We start from the raw sequence: 19,457 nt of genomic DNA, 5'->3' as shown, positions 1-19,457 counted from the left end.
TTTTTGTCTCCAAATTTTGTTTCTAAAACGTAGACCCCACACATGAAATTGTTTCAAAGAAGCCTAAAACATGTTTACCAAACACAAACTTTATTTTTCAAAAACCCAATTTATTCGCGTCATATAGGGTTGTATTTTAAAATTACAACGCCATTGTCAAGCCAAAGCGCGCACTTTCAGTACAGAAACATTAAAAAACGATTTTGCATAAGAACTAGTTTCCAGAATAGAAACGTTAACAAACTCATATAGATTTTGGCATGCGCTAATTAACAAAGCCACCGCCACCACCACGGCTGTTGATTCGCGCTCTCCAAGCTTTACCTCCCACCGAATCTCAGAAAGCGAGCTTACGAGAGAGCTGACGGAAGTCCACAGACTCCACACTCTTCGATTGCCGTCCAGGGTAGCTTCTTCAGTCTTCCACGAGGCTAGACTCTTCCAATTTTGTCAAGTGGAAAGCTTCTTCAGTTTCTTTATTCTTCCACAAGCACAGATTCTTCCATTTTCGTCACCAGGCTGAAAGCTTCTCCATTATTCCCCAGGTATTTCACTCACTCTCTCTCCAAAAATTCTTACTCATGCTCTGTTCATTTGAACTGGTATCTTGAAGAAGGATTTGGCTTTCTCTGTTTTCCCTGTTTCTGAGGTTGCAGTTCGAAAATGGCTAACGCTATCCGGTGTTTCGAGTTGAACACTGGAGCGAAAATCCCTTCCGTTGGGTTAGGAACATGGCAATCTGACCCTGGAGTTGTTGGAAATGCTGTAATTGCTGCAGTCAAGGTAGTTTTCTCCCCTTCTCGAGAGTTTCTAACCTTTTTTCCCGGATGATTGTGCCTCATAAAAGTGTTAAACTCTCGCCTTCTTATTTTTGAGGTGTTGGTCGTTGCTAGATGCTACTTATTTATCATATTATGCTGAGTATTTTATGATCGCAATACTTGAAGTGGTGAGCAAATATTCGCTCGTTGTTTTTCTTTGGTTTCAGGGCATGTATCATTTCTTCCAGTTTTTAGTTGTTGACTATCATTTCTGGTGCATGTGACAAAAACTTCGAGTTCGAGTTGCAGTAAAAACTATTGGTACTCGATCCCCAACCCCTTTATAAAAATAGCAAATAAAATAATAATTAATTAACGGGAAGAAAAAAAAACAAAAACTCAAACTGTGATTCGCTTGCCAGCTTCCACTCCCTTTTTAGTTTATTTTCCCCATCTATATCTTCTTTAGGTGGGTTTCTCATCTTCTAAGGTTTATTGAGGCATTACGCATGCAATCAATTTTGATGAAGGGGACTACTACCAAAAAAAAAACCTTTGATGAAGGGGAAAGAAAATGAGCAACTTCAGATGGCCGAGAGTTGTGACAGTCTGCTGTCTTTTTGTCTTCAGGGATAACTTTATGATGGGTAAATGCAATATATAATTAGGATTGAACAGTTAGGGTAAAAGCTTTTCTTATTGCTCATAAATCAAATTGTGATAATAGAAACATACTGTGTAGTGTTGGTTGGGGTTGCATCTGGTAGCTTACTAACTGATTTGAGTGTATCATATTTAACTGAAATTCTGTTTCATTACCATGATATCCTGTTTCTGCTACTAGCCCTTCTTCTCATTGATATGACTTCTGGTTTAGCTTAGTAAAGGGAACCTCAAATCCTGTGAACTTCCAGTTCTTTGCCAACCCACCTTCATTCTTCTTGGGGGTAAGTATATGAATGCCATTTTGTTAGATATCTTGGTTATATTTAACATATTTAACTTATCAGGTGACCTTACCACATATGGTCTGCAGTCCCTAAAAATGAAAGTAGAATGTATTTATGATTTGACAAAAAAATGTTGTTGCTTCTATGTGCTCCCACCCCTCACCCCCCACCCCCCAACCCCAAGAAAAACTCTTTTTTCCTTGGGATTCTCTTTTCCTCCCTCTTTTTTTGTACAGGATGATCTCTTTAAATTTATTGTTTTAATTCTATGCATACAGCTGGAAATACACAAATAAGTATTTTAACTGGTATGGGCTGATAACCTCTCTTGGAGGGCCATGTAGAGGCTGATTTTTCCCATCTGTTGGTGGATAGGCTTTTCTTTATGGCTATCTGCCAAACTTGATGCCAATTTCAGCATATCGATAGTGTTTCTTCACATTGTATTTTCAGCAATATGGAAATCAATTCAGACGTTATTGTAACATGTGTATTCAAACACTACAATGAGCAAGCATAAGAGGTTGATGTTAGAGACCGCCATGGATAATATCTGTCAGAATTTGAAAGTCAATTGATTGGCCATGCAGCATAAGAGCATGATCCGTATCCACGTGTATTTAAAAAAAAAAGAAGCATAAATGAGAAGAGTACTCTAAACTTCATAAATTACTTTTAAAATTGAAAATATTCCAAATTATTATCTTGACATATTTTTTATCCTTAATAAAAATACTAAAAATGATCACATTGTTGAAAAGCTACAAGTCAAATTTTTGAGAACTTCATTGTGTCCCTAGGTTCATTCCTATCTCCTTTAAGATTCGTTGATCACATAAAAGTAGGCACCAGATTTTTCACTCTTTTGTATGCTTCACAGTTCTTAATTCTTTATTGAAAAAAGATGTCTGATTCGTGTATCCAAAAACTGTCTTTTATTTCTCTCAATACTTCAATGGATGTTTCTGCCTATGCATACTGTTCTTTAATGCAGAATTGGTTGCATTATTTGCAGGCTATAAACATATATGTCTAAACTTTTGTATTATCCATATTCGTTTTTTTATTCACTATGTTTGTTGTGTGTCAATACAGGCTGGCTATCGGCATATTGATTGTGCTCAAATCTATGCAAATGAGAAGGAGGTGATTAAACTAATCATTGCTTGTTTGTATATGTGTTTGTCTTCTCTCTTCCTCTCTCACCCACACATGTGATCATCATAATTGTCTCTGATCAAAATCGATGATAGAAGTGACCATTACATGATCAAGTAGTGGTTTTGTTTTTACTGATTCTGACAACATACTGGGTTAAAATTTGGAGCTATAGCATTGTGGGTTACAACTCCAACTGTAATATGATACCAGTTGAGTGATTGAAGAGTACATATTGATCCAATCTTTGGATGATTGCTTTCTCATTTTATTTTATTTTTCTTTGTTTTTTACTGGCTGTTGTAGGTTGGTCTGGCATTTAAGAAGCTGTTTTCAGATGGTGTGGTGAAGCGTGAGGATTTGTGGATTACATCTAAACTCTGGTTTGTATATTCTTATTTTGACTTTTGAATACCAGTGGATTTGTAGCCGCTTCAATTAATAACTGGGCGGCAAAGATTTACCGTCCTAGTGTCCTACTTTTATTACATGATTTCATGTAGTGAAAGATATCCAATACCAGACAAACTTACAGATATAAGATGTGACATTAATCTGCAGGTGTTCTGATCATGCACCAGAAGATGTACCTGAGGCGCTAAACAGAACTTTGCAAGATTTACAGCTTGACTATGTTGACCTGTATCTTGTATGTGCCCTCTATATAATGGTTACTTTCTGAAAAATGACATAATGAGTTTATTATCATGGTAGCTAGTAGAAGGGTGTATTCTTTAGTGATCATGTTCTTCTGTATGGGGTTGAAGACTGAAGTCGTGCCAAGTCATCTGATGTAGTGGTTTGGTATCAGAAAGATCCATGTTTGGAACTCTAGATCGGTTTACCTATGCAGCAAAATAGGATTTGTGCAGCTGGTCCATTTATCTGGAACAGGACTTGGTTGAGTTGAGTTGAGCGTTTATCATTGGACTTAGAAATTCAAATATTTTACCAGTATTTTTCTCTAAAGTATTGCAAGTTCTCCAGTATTAGGTTCTTACAGTGATTGCATTTCTATGCCGGGCCTTCATCACTGTATTCTTAAGTAATGTACATGTCTTTAAGGTCAAAAGGTGCTGGTAAAATGGTATTGTTGATTGTAGTATTGAGGTTGGGAATTTATGGCATGGAAGGGTCTTTCTTGTATGTGAACTATTATTAAAGCTTGTTCTGAGAAAGTCATTGTTTGCTTTTAAACTGATATTATATACTGTGCATGTCATGTTTTCCTTCAATATAATTGCTTGACATGGTAGTCGACCCAAATCATATTTTATAAGTTGGTTTGTCTGTCTGCCATTGAATGTTACTTTAAGTGACATTATTTGCATCCAAGTTTTTGAGATTGCTCTGTTGCTTGAGGATTTGCAAGGTTGAAGTAATTAGCTGGAAGCTTGAAATTTCATCACCTCCGTTTAAAAGCTTTCCATGTGCAGAAGCTATACTATGTTTACATTCAATAATACACTTTAGGATCCAGTTCAAAGCATATTCTAATTATTAAATTCTGTGACATGCATGATTTCAAGCCTGCTGGTGGATGGTCTAATTTCGCCCCACTTTTTTCTTGGAGCTCATGGGAAGTTAGATGCCTAACTTTGGAACTGTTTCCTGGGGATCCTGAATTATCTAGGCACCTGAGATCCTCATTTGGGAGAACACTTTGTGTTGGGGTGTTAAAAATTGTGTGGGAATAGCCTGTCAGATTAACAAAATTGGCCCATTAATGCTGCAATCCTGGGTCCTGCTCACATATCTAAGTGGGAAGGATGGACGGAACTTTTCTGTTCTGAGTTTGTATCTTGTAGGTTTTATACAGTTATTATTGTATGTTTTGTCATTTATAAAGACCTGGCGAGTGGTTTTGCATCAAGCAATTGGGTATTTGTGGTTTTGAAAACAGTTCTGCATTAGTTCACTGACATTATACTTACAGTGTGATTTGTCTACCAATGCTAACTGGGGCTTCTAAATTCTTGAAGATTCATTGGCCAGTCAGTAAGAAGAAGGGATCTGTAGGTTTTAGTCCTGAAAACCTCACCATGCCTAATATCCCAAGTACGTGGAGGGCAATTGAGGCACTCTATGATTCAGGAAAGGCCCGTGCTATTGGTGTTAGCAATTTCTCTTCAAAGAAGTTGGGGGATTTGCTAGAGGCTTCCCGTGTTCCCCCTGCAGTCAACCAAGTGGAATGCCACCCTGCTTGGCAGCAGACCAAGTTACATGCGTTTTGTAAAGCCAAGGGAGTTCACCTATCTGTAAGAAAATCTTGATGCCATTAAGCTCATGTATATTTTAAAAATTTTGTTGCTATTTGTGTTAATTTCCCCATTTCTTCTCAGGGGTATTCACCTCTTGGTTCCCCTGGCACAACATGGCTCAAGAGTGATGTACTTAAGCATCCTGTTATAACTACGGTTGCTGAGAAATTAGGCAAGAGTCCTGCACAAGTTGCTCTTCGCTGGGGGCTCCAAATGGGCCACAGTGTGCTTCCTAAGAGCACAAATGAGAACCGGATCATTGAAAACATTGATATCCATGAATGGTCCATACCAGATGATTTGTTTGCAAAGTTTGGTGAAATTGAACAGGCAAGTTGTTTATGTTTCCTTACCATTGCTACTCCTGCAATAAACATGTGTTAGAGGCTTGTGACTCATTTTAGTTACAATTTGAGACACCGGCATTCTGGTGTTGAGCAATCTAATTACTTGGTGCTCTTCCTGATGAAACATACTAATAGCTGACTCGTTTTCCATGACATGGTATGGCTCTGAATAGAGTTGAATGCCAGAACTAGATATGTGAATCTGGCCCATTTAGGTGGGAAAAAGCTTAGTTGGGTTGAGCGCAAGCTTTAGGGGATGTGCGTTGCAATCCTTTCCATTTCACCAAAATATATGCGCTGTGTCATACCTATATATTTTTCTGGTCTTGGAGGATACCCTTTTGGATCTGGTAGTATAGAAAAATATTCCTGTAAGGTCACGGGTTCTTTTTGGGTAGAATTTTCTCTGTAGATGATTATATTAATGTGCTTTTTTGGTCGTTATGCAGGCAAGATTGATTAGAGGTGCTTCTTTTGTCCACGAGACCCATGGTGCTTATAGGACTCTTGAAGAATTCTGGGATGGTGAAATCTGAGCTTATATGTAATTTGTCTTGTTCTTGGATTCAGCTCACATGAAATTCTCTGTTATAGAATTTGTGCGATTCCTTGTATTGAGTAGTCAAATGTGATTGGTGTACTGACAGATTACCAAACTGTAAAATGTTGGATGTGATGTTTCTGTTGTAGAGTTAATATTGCAACTTCCGGTTGATTACTAAAGCTTCAGGTTCCACAAAGTGAGTATGTCAATTTTAATCCACCTAGACTAGAATTAAATAACAATCAAAACAATTATAAGAGTTAAAGATATGATATTACCTAACAATGAAAATGACACTTTATCCTTCGTGTGAGAGTGATGCAATGTGAATGAATGTTCAAGATTGAATGAATTGCAACATTAAGAATTATTAAAAAGCCTTTAATCACCACAATCTGGCTTTAACAAGCCTGCTTTGCTTCCTTGTGATAACCTTTAAGGAGTGGATATGGGTGAGAGGCAAGAACACAAGAAATCTGAGATCTGGAGATTTTATGAGACTGTATGGTTGATAGCACTTCGTAGAGATTAAATAGAAACACAAAAGGTCCTACAGCTCTAAGTCTAACAAATAGAAAGTTAGTCAGTTTTTTGTCCGAAATAGCGGGCCATTTGGAATATAGCCATTAATGCGGCCATCAGGTCGTTTGTGGGAGTCCGGATCTGCGAGCCTGTCGGGGAGCACAAAGTGCTACCCGACGGCTTTTCCACCCCAAAATACGAGGGGGCCCAGAGGTGGGTGATGGGAGGTTTTTTTTTTTTTTTTTAAATATTTTTCAACTGTGGAGCCCACCGATTTTGTGGTGGAAAATCTGTGTTCCCCGACAGGGGTGATGATCCAAATTCCATTTGTGGAGCATATATAAAATAACTTTGTGTCAATTGGTGAGCCGTTTGGAATCAAATGGCGTGCCGTTGATTGCCCAGACGGCGAGCCAATTTGGAACAATAAAGTTGTGCTTACATTATCAAGGGATTTGGTGTTTCTAGTCAACCCTAAGTCCAAAAAAATCAATGGTACTTGACTTGCTCGTCGGAGACGTACCTCGACCACACAAAGTCGAACATGCATTTTGCAGGTTTGTGACAAGGAAGGGCGAGCGAGATTCCGTATCAACAATACTATTTGTATTTTTTTATTAGAAAAGCTTTTATTAAGAGAGAAAAAAGGGGGGCCAAAGCCCCTATTTACACAGATTGATTCAAGACAATGAAGTAAAGAAGACCACCAATTATGGGAGAAACTCCAATTGACAATTCCTTTAGCTAGCAAATGAGCCCCTTATTGAAGGACCTTGGAATAAAACAAAAACAAACCAAAAAAACTAATTTTTTTTTCGTAGTAATCTAAACCAAAAAATCTATAACCTTAATGAGAAGAATACCATCTTAATCCAAAGTAGCAAGAAGATCATTAAGAGCATTACAACCATAGAACAATATGAGAAAACATCTAGGGGGAGAGACCAAGATTTTTATACTATTCAATGAAAAAAGGGAGTTTTAGACCAAGTTTATGGACTCTTGAGCAAGGGTAGGGCTATCCCAACAACCCCGCTCTAAATTTTTGAAAATTTCACCTTTTCTTTCCAATTTGTTGAAAATTTTTCTCTAGCTTTCTTTTTATGTGTGAAATATTAATAATTGGTCCACATCTTTGATTGCGCACCACAAAAACATTAACAATAGGGTTTTAGCAAGATTACTCATGTTTAGAATATCAAATTCCATTAAGGGTTTGTTTGGTTACTTGAACATGAAGATTTCAAAATCCTAGAAATTTCAAATCTATAGTCATTGTTGTATGTAACAGGGGTATTGATGTCTTTTCACAGGGAGTTGGACTATGATGTCTTATGTATTAGTTTTAAGGGCATTTTGGTCTTTACAGCAATATGTATATGTTTTATCTTTTGGGGGTTTGGCTTATGCGTATTCATTCGATCAGTTCACTCTCTCTCTTCATTCTTTTCTCTCTGGTTGCGATAGAGCTTCTAGGGTTTGAGATTTGGTGCTTCTTCTTGCTGCTGGTTCAAGGATTGTAAAGCGTGGACGGTTAGAGGCTTTCTGGATTTTGAAGGACTGATTATTGCCTTGCTGTTGGTGTTATCGGTTTCCTTGAAGAGGAGATAAGGCTGCTGTGTAATCAGGTGCAAACGCTCTGATTGAGTCTTTCTTCTTCTTGTTTTGTCCATTTGTATGATTCTACTTGGGTAGCTATCTTAGTGCTGTAATTTCCTTTCTTAAACTATTGAATATTGCATGACTGATGAGTTTGTTAACTCATCCTTGGACGTAGGTCGTAAGACCGAACCAAGTAAAAAATTGTGGTGTCTTGTTAATTCTTTATTTCTTTCTTTCTTGGTAATATTCCGCTGCGTATGTGAAAGTTTGCTCAACAGTCATGATTCATAAAATTAACTGTTTGGTTAGCCTGAAACTTTGAAATGAAATCTGTAGACTCATATTGAAAAAACATCCATGGAATCATGGTTTAAATGTTTAACGAGTAGAAGTGAAATATAGTGAAATATTTGGATTTCCCCTCATACCCATAAATCTACATATTCACATTTTTAGTGTAAAAATGTGAATTCCTAGATTTTATGAATCTAGAGATTCACACAACCAAACGAGTATAAATCTTCTATTTATAATTCTTAAGATTTGAAATCTCTTGATTCATGTAACCAAATGCCCTAAATATTTGTCTTTAAAATCTTTGCCTTTTGCTTCGAGAATATTGTTGCGTCAAAACGATTTATAAGCACATTTCCATAATTTTAATTTATGTTTAAAAAATAACCTGAAACAAATATAGTTTTCTTTCTTGAGTGAAGAAACATCAGAAACTTTTTTTTGGTGGATTATCAAACCGGTCGTTGGTTTCCTAACCATGATCCGTTCGTTATTATTTTTTTCTTTTGGGGTGAAATGGTCAATTCATAAATTATGTGCGGATATTCGGATAATTGGATATTTTCGAGTATCTATTTTAATTTCTTTTTTCTTTTCTTTTATGGAAAATCCTTGTCAACTTGGTTTGGAATTTAGATTCAATGCAGAACTGGGCCTGGCCCTGGGCCTGGGCCTGGGCCTGGGCCTATCTACTGGATTTCAACTCGCTGTGCAAAACGCCGGAGAAAGAATATCCCAATCCAATATTCTAGAATGATTCTAATGGCTTTGGCATGCTTTTGGCCTTCCCCGGTATCCGATTCTCAGAAATCCTTGTTCTTCCTCGCCGGTCTGCGATCACACAGAACTGAAATAAGAGAATCAGAACAAATTAGGGTTTCAATTTGATCGAAGCAGACGAAAATGGCAGGAGTAGAAGGTATGTTCAAATTCCTTCGGCCAGGGCGTCGTCCTCAATCAACTGACATTCAAGCTGCCATCGCTTGGGGAGCCGCCGCAACAACGGGAGCCATTTATCTGATCCAGGTTTGCCCGCTGCTTCAATTTTATCTTCATCACAGATGATAGTATATTATGGTTCTTTTTCCATTCTTTTTGCTCTTTCTTCAAAGCTTTTGAGTTTTCGATTAGGTTTCCTGATTTCGCTTGTTTTCCTTTGTCCGCTAGTGATGTGGTATTTCAATTTTAGAGTATGTAATGACAATCTCAGTTTGATTTCTTAAAAGTTGCACATGATTCTTGAGATGTTTGCACTTAAGTGGCAATTGTATTTTTGCCAGGATAGTCAACGCCCCATAATCCTGATACTCATATGCAATAAATACTCAACTAACTAGTATTTATTTGGAAGAACATCCAGAATGATTCAGAATCTAATATGGGTAGACTGAATAAGCTTGAGTGGGGCTTGTAATTAATGAATTCATGTTTTCTGGTTTCACATCCACGTCGATCTGGAGCTGAAAATGACCAGAGGGATAAGCATGAGTGGGGTTGCATAAACAAAAGCCTTGTTTGAAAGAGGTAATTAAATGACCGTAATGTAATTATTGATATGGGGTCTTCTTCATCTTTTCAAATTTGAATCGTTCTGCCTGTGGTTCTGAATCATTCTATCTGATGCTTTATAGGGGAGCAAACACAAAGAGCATTTATATCATTCTTGGACATCCTTTGGTGTACCTTTATTGGTGCCATGGTGCATTACCCCCCCCCCCCCCCTGGATAAACTTCTTAAAGTCGAGCATCAAAGGCACTTAGAACGTATGATTGGGGTCCTCCTGTGTGTAGTAAATAATGCCTTATGATTTTTAAATTGACTTGATGTTTGGCATATGAATTCCATTATGAATTTGTTCATGTTAGTATGAAGTTTTGTAAGGCTCAGGACATCTAATGGTGTCCATGGTACATAAAGTAAATGTCCCTAAGGAATAATGAACTGAAGTTGATATGATGTGATATTGTGGGTTGCCGTTTGTGTTAGATAATAGAGAAAATGGAAGTTTCTGAATGGCTTTGCTGTTCAATGAACACTTATATACCCCAGTAAGTGGGGTAAAAGAGGAGAACACAGATAAGTTTCTCTTTTCTTTTTGGAGGGATGGTTGGTTGGGTGGGGGGTTGTGAAGGAAAGAGAGAGGTGAACAGAGAGACAAGGTCGATCTCAATCATGATCAGCCAGAATTAGTATAAACTGGCTGGAATTGGAGTTATGATTTCCCTAATTCCAATCTGCTTCCTCACCATGGGACGGTATCAAGATGTATCCTAGGCATATGCTTGGAGTATTAGAGGAGAGCTTGAAAAAATAGCCTTACAAGTTGAACTCGGCATGTGCCTTTGTGGATGTTCTATAAAATGTATGTAAAATATCCTTCTGTCGATTATTGTAGTTGCAAGATATGGTTATTACATGCTTTTGGTAGCATGCTGTTTCTCATTTTAACCCGACAAAATGAAATTGAGTTTATTTGCTTTTTCACTTGTGTACTTGTCATCATCAGCATTGTTTTTGTTTGATACAGTATTTATTGGAAATGGTATAACGAATTTGATTTTCATTTTCTGAATGATTGTAATACTTATTCTATAACATGGTTACCTAAAATAAAAATGTTAAAAAATAAATTAAGTTGCTAGTGGTAGGGCTTAGACAAGCAAATATGGAGTTTCCTTATTCTTGTTTCTAATATAAAATGCATTACGCCAAAGCTTAGCCTGTTAAGGTATCACAGCAATGTCTGGGCATGTTTTGGTTTGAAACTGCCTAAGCTGCCAAGACATCCCTGGGTCTTGTCTTGGCATTCCTGAGTTTTTGACAACATTAGAAAGATAGGGTCACTCTTTTTTCCACCTTTCAGTGTGCATGTATGTGTGTACGAGAGAGATTGGAGTGTTGAAGAGAAGAACATTTGTTTAACGAGTGACCATTTCAAATTCAAACAAAGGTTGTTATGAGTTATGGTAGATTCTTTGTAAATTGTTATAGTTGGTTAACATGATGATTGTTATCCCTTTTCCTTTATATTCCAGTATGGTTTCTGATTCATTTTCTGGGGGCAATTCTGTAGCCATTTGATTGGATCAAGAAGACCTTTTTTGAGAAACCAGAAGAGAAAGTGATTTAAAATGCAGCAGATGCCAGAATCTTGTACAACATTTTGCAATGGATGGTATGTTTCTGCTGTGAACTGTAGAAAGCCTGTTTATGTGAATAATGCATCTTGGATTTTGTTGTTTGTATTGTCATTTGGAGGCATTGTGAGATGATACCAAGGAAGTTTGACTGAATTTACTTTTCTTGAAGTTGTTCTTTGGTCTTCTCTTTACCAATTGATTGCTGTAAAGATATTCTGCAATCCATGGCTCTTCCAGTCATGGTTTTGATTGGCTTCGGTTATTCTACAGTCTGATTGCTTGTTCAGTTTTTGGGTAGCCGTTACCTGTTGTATAAAACTTCTAAACCTCAAATTTCTTGATGCTAAGAAATGTTGGGACGGATTCTGGGGTTCTGGAACTGACTCTATCCCCAACTCTTGGTTTTAAAACCCTGATTCCAAAGTTAATGGAGATTGCAATGAATGGTGGTGCCTATCTCCGGGTCTTTGTCATAAAGAAATGATATGATTATAAACAACAAATGTGAACCATCACTTTTGCTTTTGCACACACTTCCATTTATGAAATGAAGCTGGTTTTTGGGTGTACGTCAAGATTTAGGACCTTGCTTCAGTGTTGCATTTAATGCGCAGGACTGTCATGCTCAACAACTTGAGCCGTAAAATCAAAAGATTTAATGTTGTAGAAGTGATGAATCTGCCCCTTTATTCATTGTCTTTGGGAAGATTATCGTGCTGAGTCTCATTTAGGAAGGGTTTCCTAATGGCTTGTATACCCTTCATTGTTTCACTTGGAATTTCATCATTAGAGGGATCAAAATTAGCCCAAATTTCACATTCCTATTTTATTTATTTTATTTTTTGGGTGGGGGCATTGATTTAACACCCTCTTCCATGAAGTTGCTTGCTATAACATTTTGATTGAATTAGGGCTCGATGTGTGGCGTCCACCTCCTCGAATTTTCTAATTTTCTTAGGGTTGTATGGTATGTTTTGTTTAGGGTAAGCAGTTCTGGGAATGGAGGGGAAGAGTGTTGTCTGTTCAAGGAGTTCAAACTTGAATTGGGGTTGAATCAGTATCTGTGGATCGGATTGGAGTTAGCCATATGTGGTGTTAAAAGCTTAGGAACTGGGCATTGGATCTGAAAACCCAGTATTCCTGTCAAGGGGTCTGGTAATTTGGTGTCCGAGCATTTTATTGGACTCTGCTCATGCCAATCCGGAAGGATCTATATCAGCCTTGGATAGGTATTGGAATTGGGAAACTGGTACCTTTGGGTTGGGCACTATCATAGTTCTATGGTTCATTCTTGGCATGTAAATTCTGAAAATGTAAGAATCCAAAATTTTCACTCTTTCCTAAATAAAAGAATTTTAATTTTTAGATTGGAAATGTGTTAAACATCTAATCATGTGAATTAAAAATTTTCTTTTCCCTGTGAGTAGAGGATCCAGGCTCGAAGTCATCTGATAGAACATTTGAAATACCTTGGGCATTGCATTGATCAATCTCCGAAAGAAAGCGAAGGATCAGATTCTCTTTTCAGCTAAGGCCTGAGAATCCTCAGAAATTAGTGTCTCCAGGGGAAGTAAACATAATCTGAACGTGCTAAACTCCAACTGTTCAACAATGTCCAGAATTCACCGGGGAAACAGAACATTTCTAATACTGTCCAGCAACAAAATAATGAGCAACGCCAGGAATGGTTTCGGTTGAGGTCACTAGTGTAACTGAGACCCATTGCCTGTAAAGATTTGGTCCCAAAATTCTAGAATTTGTCGCTCGAATCTGAAAACTGAATGAACAATCAAATTCCCAGACCCCGAAAAATCAATTAATTTTTGGATCCGTGAATCTATATCGGCCTCTGGATTTCTGAATTACTTGTATAGGTTAGAGCAGACTCACACCCCAACTCGGAGAGAATACAAGCAAAGATAACAAATACAGATTGATTACGACAATTAAAACCCAAAATTACAGAACATATGAGCACCCTGAATAACAGTCCCATGGTCCAACATAAATAACAGCTTTCTCTTTCTTTTGTACTAATTGTTTTCTTTGGCAATTTTCACTTGTAATTACAACAGTACAAAAACCATATTCAAAAATCAATCCTCATGTACAACCCACCCCCTCTTTTTGTTTTGGGGTGTGTGTGTGTGCTTGTTAATTTATTAATCCAGTACATTCTCCAACAGTATCACTGGGTAAAGAAAAAACTTTACTCATTATAGACATCTCCATACAACATCAACATTCTTCACATCATCACACAAGTAGATTATTCAACCTTGGAAAAGCATACGACTCCAACCTGTAGATATTAAGTTCCTGCAAATCTACGAGATGTAGGTGAAGAAATTGTATAGAACACAAATGATGAGAACTATCAATAGTTGATCATGCAACGATATCTTCCTCAATTGTTGGGCGTTGTTATCCGTTAATGTTGAAGGAGTACACATGAACTCAACGAAGAAAGAGGAGCTCCCATCAGAGTTTAGCACCAAATTTGGCTCTCCAGCAACGTCTTTGAACTCTCCATTTCTCCATTCCTATTCTCACAAAAGAACAGAAAATCCCTTTCGTTATATACAGAAAAAAAAAGGGGGGGGGGGGGGGAAGAAGGTAACTGGAGATGGGATGCATCTTCTCTCTTTTCTAACCCCTCTGCCTGAAGCCACTCAACTAAATTATGGACTTCTAATGGGTTCAGCAAGGATTATGGTTTTTAACCCAACTGTGCCCAGGGGCTCAAGGGCCTGAAGGGTCCAGGGATGGGCTTCCAAGATTAGGATGGAGCCATCTCTACATCAACTCCAATAAATAAATTGAATGAACCAGTGATTTATATCACCATAGCGGGTTCCATGTCGGTTTGCTGACCAACACCAATCTAACCGTATGGGTCGGCTGATTGATTCAATTCTACATAAACAACACTAGTAGAAGATAAACAACACTTTTGATCCATGATTTCAGAATATTTCAAATAGTTTATGTCGAAGTTGATAGTTAGAATTTCGTTAAGCCTTTTAAACTATTCCATACAAGGTTGGCCCAATCTAATATCTATACACTAAATTAGACATCATTCGGCACATAACATGATAAGGGGAGTTTCAGTTTCATGAGATTAGCTCTCTACCAAGTAACGTGAGAAGATCAAAGAATGATTTACCTTGAACTGTTTTCTGACGCTGACGATAATACTTCCTGCCGGTGAGTTGAATAACAATGGACCTCTTGCAGACTGAACCAAGAACTCATTGTCATTGCCAGAAAGGAAGAAGCTTAGAGCGAAGTGATAAGAATCATTGTAAGACAGATTGGGGCCCATGGACTTGTGTAAACAGAGAATTGGATCTCTCCCTGGGAAGTGGAAACCTTCCTCCCCGTGCTTTTTGTTGCCCACAAACTCCGATATTATGAGACCAACCATATCGCTAATGCTTTCCAATTCACCGAAAAGGTAATCCATAGTTTGGCTGTAATCCGAAATGGAGTGTAATTAGAAGGTTGTGTTTGCTACTCGTTGAAGCTGTGAAAATGAAGCAGTGATTAATAGTTAATACAAGGATGGTGGTTGGTGGTTTGCTACATATAACAGCTTCATCGGAAACCTAACCACACTACCCCCACCCCCCCCTCCTTTCTTTTCACTTTGATTTGTTGAGTTTATGCTCAGAAAAAAGAAAGACTATCTGCATGTAAACATTCTCAGTTGAATTTAATTAAAGAGTCCAGATTTTGATTTTTATGAAAATAGATGAAACACCAACAAGTGTAAATGCATCGTAACAAGAAAAATTGCTTAAGGGCGACCTGTTTGGTTACTTTGAGTCTAAAGATTTCAAAAATCTAGAGATTTCAAATTTATGGAGTCATGGTTCATAAAATTAATTGTTTGCTTAGCCTGAATCTTTGGAATGAAAATTTGTAGTTTCATCTTAAAAAAACATTTATGGAGTCATGGTTCAAATGTTTTACACTTTTATAGTAGAGATGAAATCTCTAAATTTCACCTCATATCCATAAATTTACAGATCCACATTTTTAGTGTAAAAATGTGAATATCTAGATTTCATGCATCCAAAGATTCACACAACCAAACGGGTATAAGTTTCCCATGTGTGAATCCAGAGATTTGAAATCTTTGGATTCATGTAACCAAACATGCCTTTATGTGAATCCAGGGATTTGAAATGAAATGAGATTTCAAATCTACGGATTCATGGTTCAAAAAACTAATTGTTTGGTTAACCTCAAATTTATCGAAGTTCATAGAGTTTCCTTGAGTTACCTCACATGAACCTGCAAATTTCATCAACATTTTTATGCTTATGATGTCAATACCAAAAAATGACTTAATTCACATTTTTAGGCAAAAAAAAAAAAAATGAAATTCCTGGATTTCATGAATCTAAGGATGTTTTATAACTAAACATGTGTAAATCTCCTATTTATGAATCCAAGAATTTGAAATTTCTGGATTAAGATAACCAACCAAGCCCTAAGCAAACCTTTCCTTTCTCGTAGAATTTTTTGAAGCAAACTATATATGGTTAAGAGATATCATTTCACTTCATCAAAAGACAAAATTATCATTTCTCCGAGACATGCTAATTTTTTTTGTGTAAACCAAGAGCTAGAACCATGTTGTCACGTATTCTGTGATGACATAATGTAAAATTTTCATTCTAAAAATTCAAAATACTAGACAGTTGACTTCCTGTAGAGCGCTATGGGTTATAGGCTCATTAATAGCCAATGTCAGACTAATCTTTCAACAGATGAGAGTGCTCCAATAATAACATGTAGATAAAATATTCTCTTAAAAAAATTAGAGGATCAAACTGGTTGTGCCAACTGCTAAGACTCATTGAGCCACACCTACCAAGAACTGAGTAGTGTGTTTGATGATAAATTCTGTCAACAATTTCACTATATTTATGCAATTTTAAAATGCTAATTATGATCTTCAGAATTTTAGGTTTTTTCCTTTGATCGAAGCTTATTCATGTATAACACTAATAACACAAGAGATATTATTCAACTATGAATGCCACGTCTACAGAACGCTTTGTTCTGCCATGTGGCGGAGATCAATAGAAATTCGGAGATCAAATGGTGACTTACCTTAAGTTCCGATGTTTTTCGGGGCCGATCTCTCCTCGTATCCCAGTATTTCCAGAAGAAAACGTCAAGAACTTCAGTCGATTTGGATCCCTCTTTAACACCACTGGGATCGGAAAAACTTTCTCTGCTTCAGCCATCATCGAACGTAATTCATCGGCCGATATTCCATGACCGATGATACTGAAAACGCCGAACTGCAATGCCGATCGCAATAACAGATGAATCGAATCATCGTCTCTTAAAGAAAGCAACCCTAGATCGATTTCAACGGGATGCGATATCGGAGAATGGCGAGATTGAGGGAGGGAAAGGTCAGGGATACGTAGATTGTTCTCGAGATATTCAGCGAGGACGTAATCGTCCACGGCGGCTGATTTTAATCCTCTGCCGGTGGCGATTGGAGAAGGAGGTGGAGCAGGGAAGATGAAGCTTTTTTGGTTGCGGAGAAGAGCCATTGAAGAAAAAACTTCTACTTCTGATAGAACAGAAAGAAAGAAAGAAAGAAAACGTCGAAGAAACAGAAACTATTAAAGTTAATATTAAGTGGCCACAGTGGGGTTTCGATCTTATTTCTGCCGATGCGAGGTGGAGGAGGGCGGGCCCTCTCTCCACTCTCGTGCATAAAGCATGAGTCGTAGTGTGCACGTCGTCCCAGTGGTAAGGTGGCTCCGCTCTGCACGTAGGGGTTGTTGGTCGGCTGGGTCCGATCCGGTCGGACCAAATGTTTCATTTTCATATCGAAGCGTAAACCAAAGCGTTTATGGCAAAGTCTTAGGATTGGGACTCTGGATCCTCTACCCAGTAGAAGTCTTGTCTGCTCTCACACTTCTCCACCAAACAATAGGGGTAAGACCAACTTCTAATTGCTGACAAAATAAATTAGAGGTCTGATTCCTAGTAAGTCTCATGTTGGTCCATCCCTATGCTATAGTGAAAAAAACGTGAGGAGAGCACAAACCTGTAATGATCCCTTCAGTTCATTATCGATAGGGTACAATAAGGTGGGTTGGGCCGGCCTTTTCAATCCCAGCCCAGCTCTTCAAGTCTTTTTAGTTGGGTGCACATCTTCTTGGTGGTAGGGTGGCTCTGTTGAACGTAGGGGCGTTGGTCGGCTGGGTACTATTCCGTCGGACCAAATGTTTTGCTCTCGTATTGGGAAACAAAACCAAACCATTTTTGGTTTGCTATAATGGTCCCTTTAGTTGAGTTTGGATCACCTTTCCATTAAGGGAGTAGTATAACTTCTCCAACATAATAGAGGTGGAGTCCACATCTAAGCATGATAAAATAATTCAGAAATGAGATTCCAATTGGTTCAAATAAAACTTTCATTATCAGTAGGGTATGGTTTTACAGTAGGGAGGGTGGGCTGGCCTTTTCAATCCCAGCCCAGGCATGGAGTTCTTTTAGCTGTGTGGAGCCCACTATGAATCTGATTCAGCCTAGAAAATTCCAATCAGAACAGAACCTGCCCTAGAGGCCCACAGAGAGGAACTGCAGGGCTGGGCTAACCCTTTTATGGGAAGGGGAAAGAGTAAAATAGGAACTGAACCGGCTTGGGGATGGAAAGAAGGAGAATGCTTGGTGAGCTGGGCCAGGCCTGTCCCAAACAAACCATTATTGGGATTTAGGTGGGTCATGGTAGGTTTGGGTTGTCAGGGCCCACGTTTGCATCCTTAATGATGATGACATGCTACTAGTTTACGTTTTTTCATAATAGTTGATCAATAAAATATATTTAAATGGGCTTTCTTTTTTTCTTTTTACATTTTTTGTAGAAATTTTTGGTTTTATTTTCATCAGTTGTACTGTTTTTTTTGGGGGATAAATTTCTCATCAGTTGTCTTACCCAAAAAATAAAAATTCTCATCACCTGTACATTCTCTGCTCTTTTTGTGCACATACATTTCTTTTTTGGAAATTTTCTCCTTGTTAGATTGGATGGGATTTCCGGAGGATAAGTTTCAAAACCCTACAATTTTAGAATTATTTCACTTTTTTTTTTTTGCGATATAGGGGGGGGGGTAGGCCCGCGGGGGGGCCCCCCCCCCCCGGGGGGGGGGCTTTCCCCTCTCCCCCGCCAAAGGATCAACGAGACTTCACCTTGACATAGAAGGAGACTGATAAGGATAATTTTCTCAAAATTTAATATTATTTTAAAATTTCCTAACAGTAGCTGACTAACAAAAAATCCAAACTAAACTTTTCACAGTCAAAATCAAAATCTTAATTTTTTAAAATCCAAAATAACAAGAATACAAGTATAAAATTGATATTCTATATAATTTTTTTTTAAATAAGACTGATATCATCTTTTGGCTTAATAGGCATTACACGTCCAATTTATCAGTCTGTTACTACCATTTGAAAAATCTGAAGGCATAATAAGACTAAGCCATCATTTAGTGCTTGTTTTTCTACTTTTTCCTGGTTAATTGATCACTATAATCTTAAACCTTTTTTGTAGTCTAAGGGCCAAGACCAATTTAATATGAATCAGTTTTGGTACATTTAAGTTGAGCAAATCATATTTTGATTTCAAATTTTCACTCGTCTGTTGTCACTTGAATATCATAATCAAGAATCAAACAGCACTCAAAGATAGTTTTTATATATAATTTAAATGTACAACAAAACTCCACTTCTGGTCCTGAAAAGATTCGACCTCTCGACTTCATACTATGAAGCGTTGGTCTTTTACCAACTAAACCAACCCCTTGAGGTTGAACTAAATATATATTATAATTAGA

The 19,457-nt window shown here is 37.7% G+C and overlaps 2 protein-coding genes across 2 annotated transcripts; one reads left to right on the top strand and one right to left on the bottom strand.

Moving 5' to 3' along the window:
* The first annotated feature begins 256 nt into the window (after nt 1-256).
* LOC149023241 (NADPH-dependent aldo-keto reductase, chloroplastic-like) lies at nt 257-6,213 on the top strand. The gene is made up of 8 exons (XM_089143793.1): nt 257-545; nt 657-783; nt 2,807-2,857; nt 3,176-3,252; nt 3,431-3,518; nt 4,852-5,127; nt 5,212-5,460; nt 5,927-6,213. Exons 2-8 carry the CDS (start codon nt 664-666, stop codon nt 6,011-6,013), a joined length of 948 nt encoding a protein of 315 aa, XP_088999919.1. The 5' UTR covers nt 257-545; nt 657-663; the 3' UTR covers nt 6,014-6,213.
* A 7,115-nt stretch (nt 6,214-13,328) lies between these two features.
* LOC149023240 (2-oxoglutarate (2OG) and Fe(II)-dependent oxygenase superfamily protein) lies at nt 13,329-17,220 on the bottom strand. The gene is made up of 3 exons (XM_089143792.1): nt 16,708-17,220; nt 14,750-15,056; nt 13,329-14,123 (listed from the first exon to the last, which is right to left on the bottom strand). The coding sequence occupies exons 1-3, from the start codon at nt 17,160-17,162 to the stop codon at nt 13,908-13,910; spliced, it is 978 nt and encodes a 325-aa protein (XP_088999918.1). The 5' UTR covers nt 17,163-17,220; the 3' UTR covers nt 13,329-13,907.
* Nucleotides 17,221-19,457: the final 2,237 nt, after the last annotated feature.

Source organism: Hakea prostrata, chromosome 2 (genome assembly GCF_041222555.1).
Source record: "Hakea prostrata isolate BN-2017 chromosome 2, UWA_Hpros_2, whole genome shotgun sequence".
Taxonomy (NCBI): Eukaryota; Viridiplantae; Streptophyta; class Magnoliopsida; order Proteales; family Proteaceae; genus Hakea; species Hakea prostrata.
Note: the sequence above shows the minus strand (reverse complement) of the source record. Positions and strands in the feature narration are given on the sequence as shown.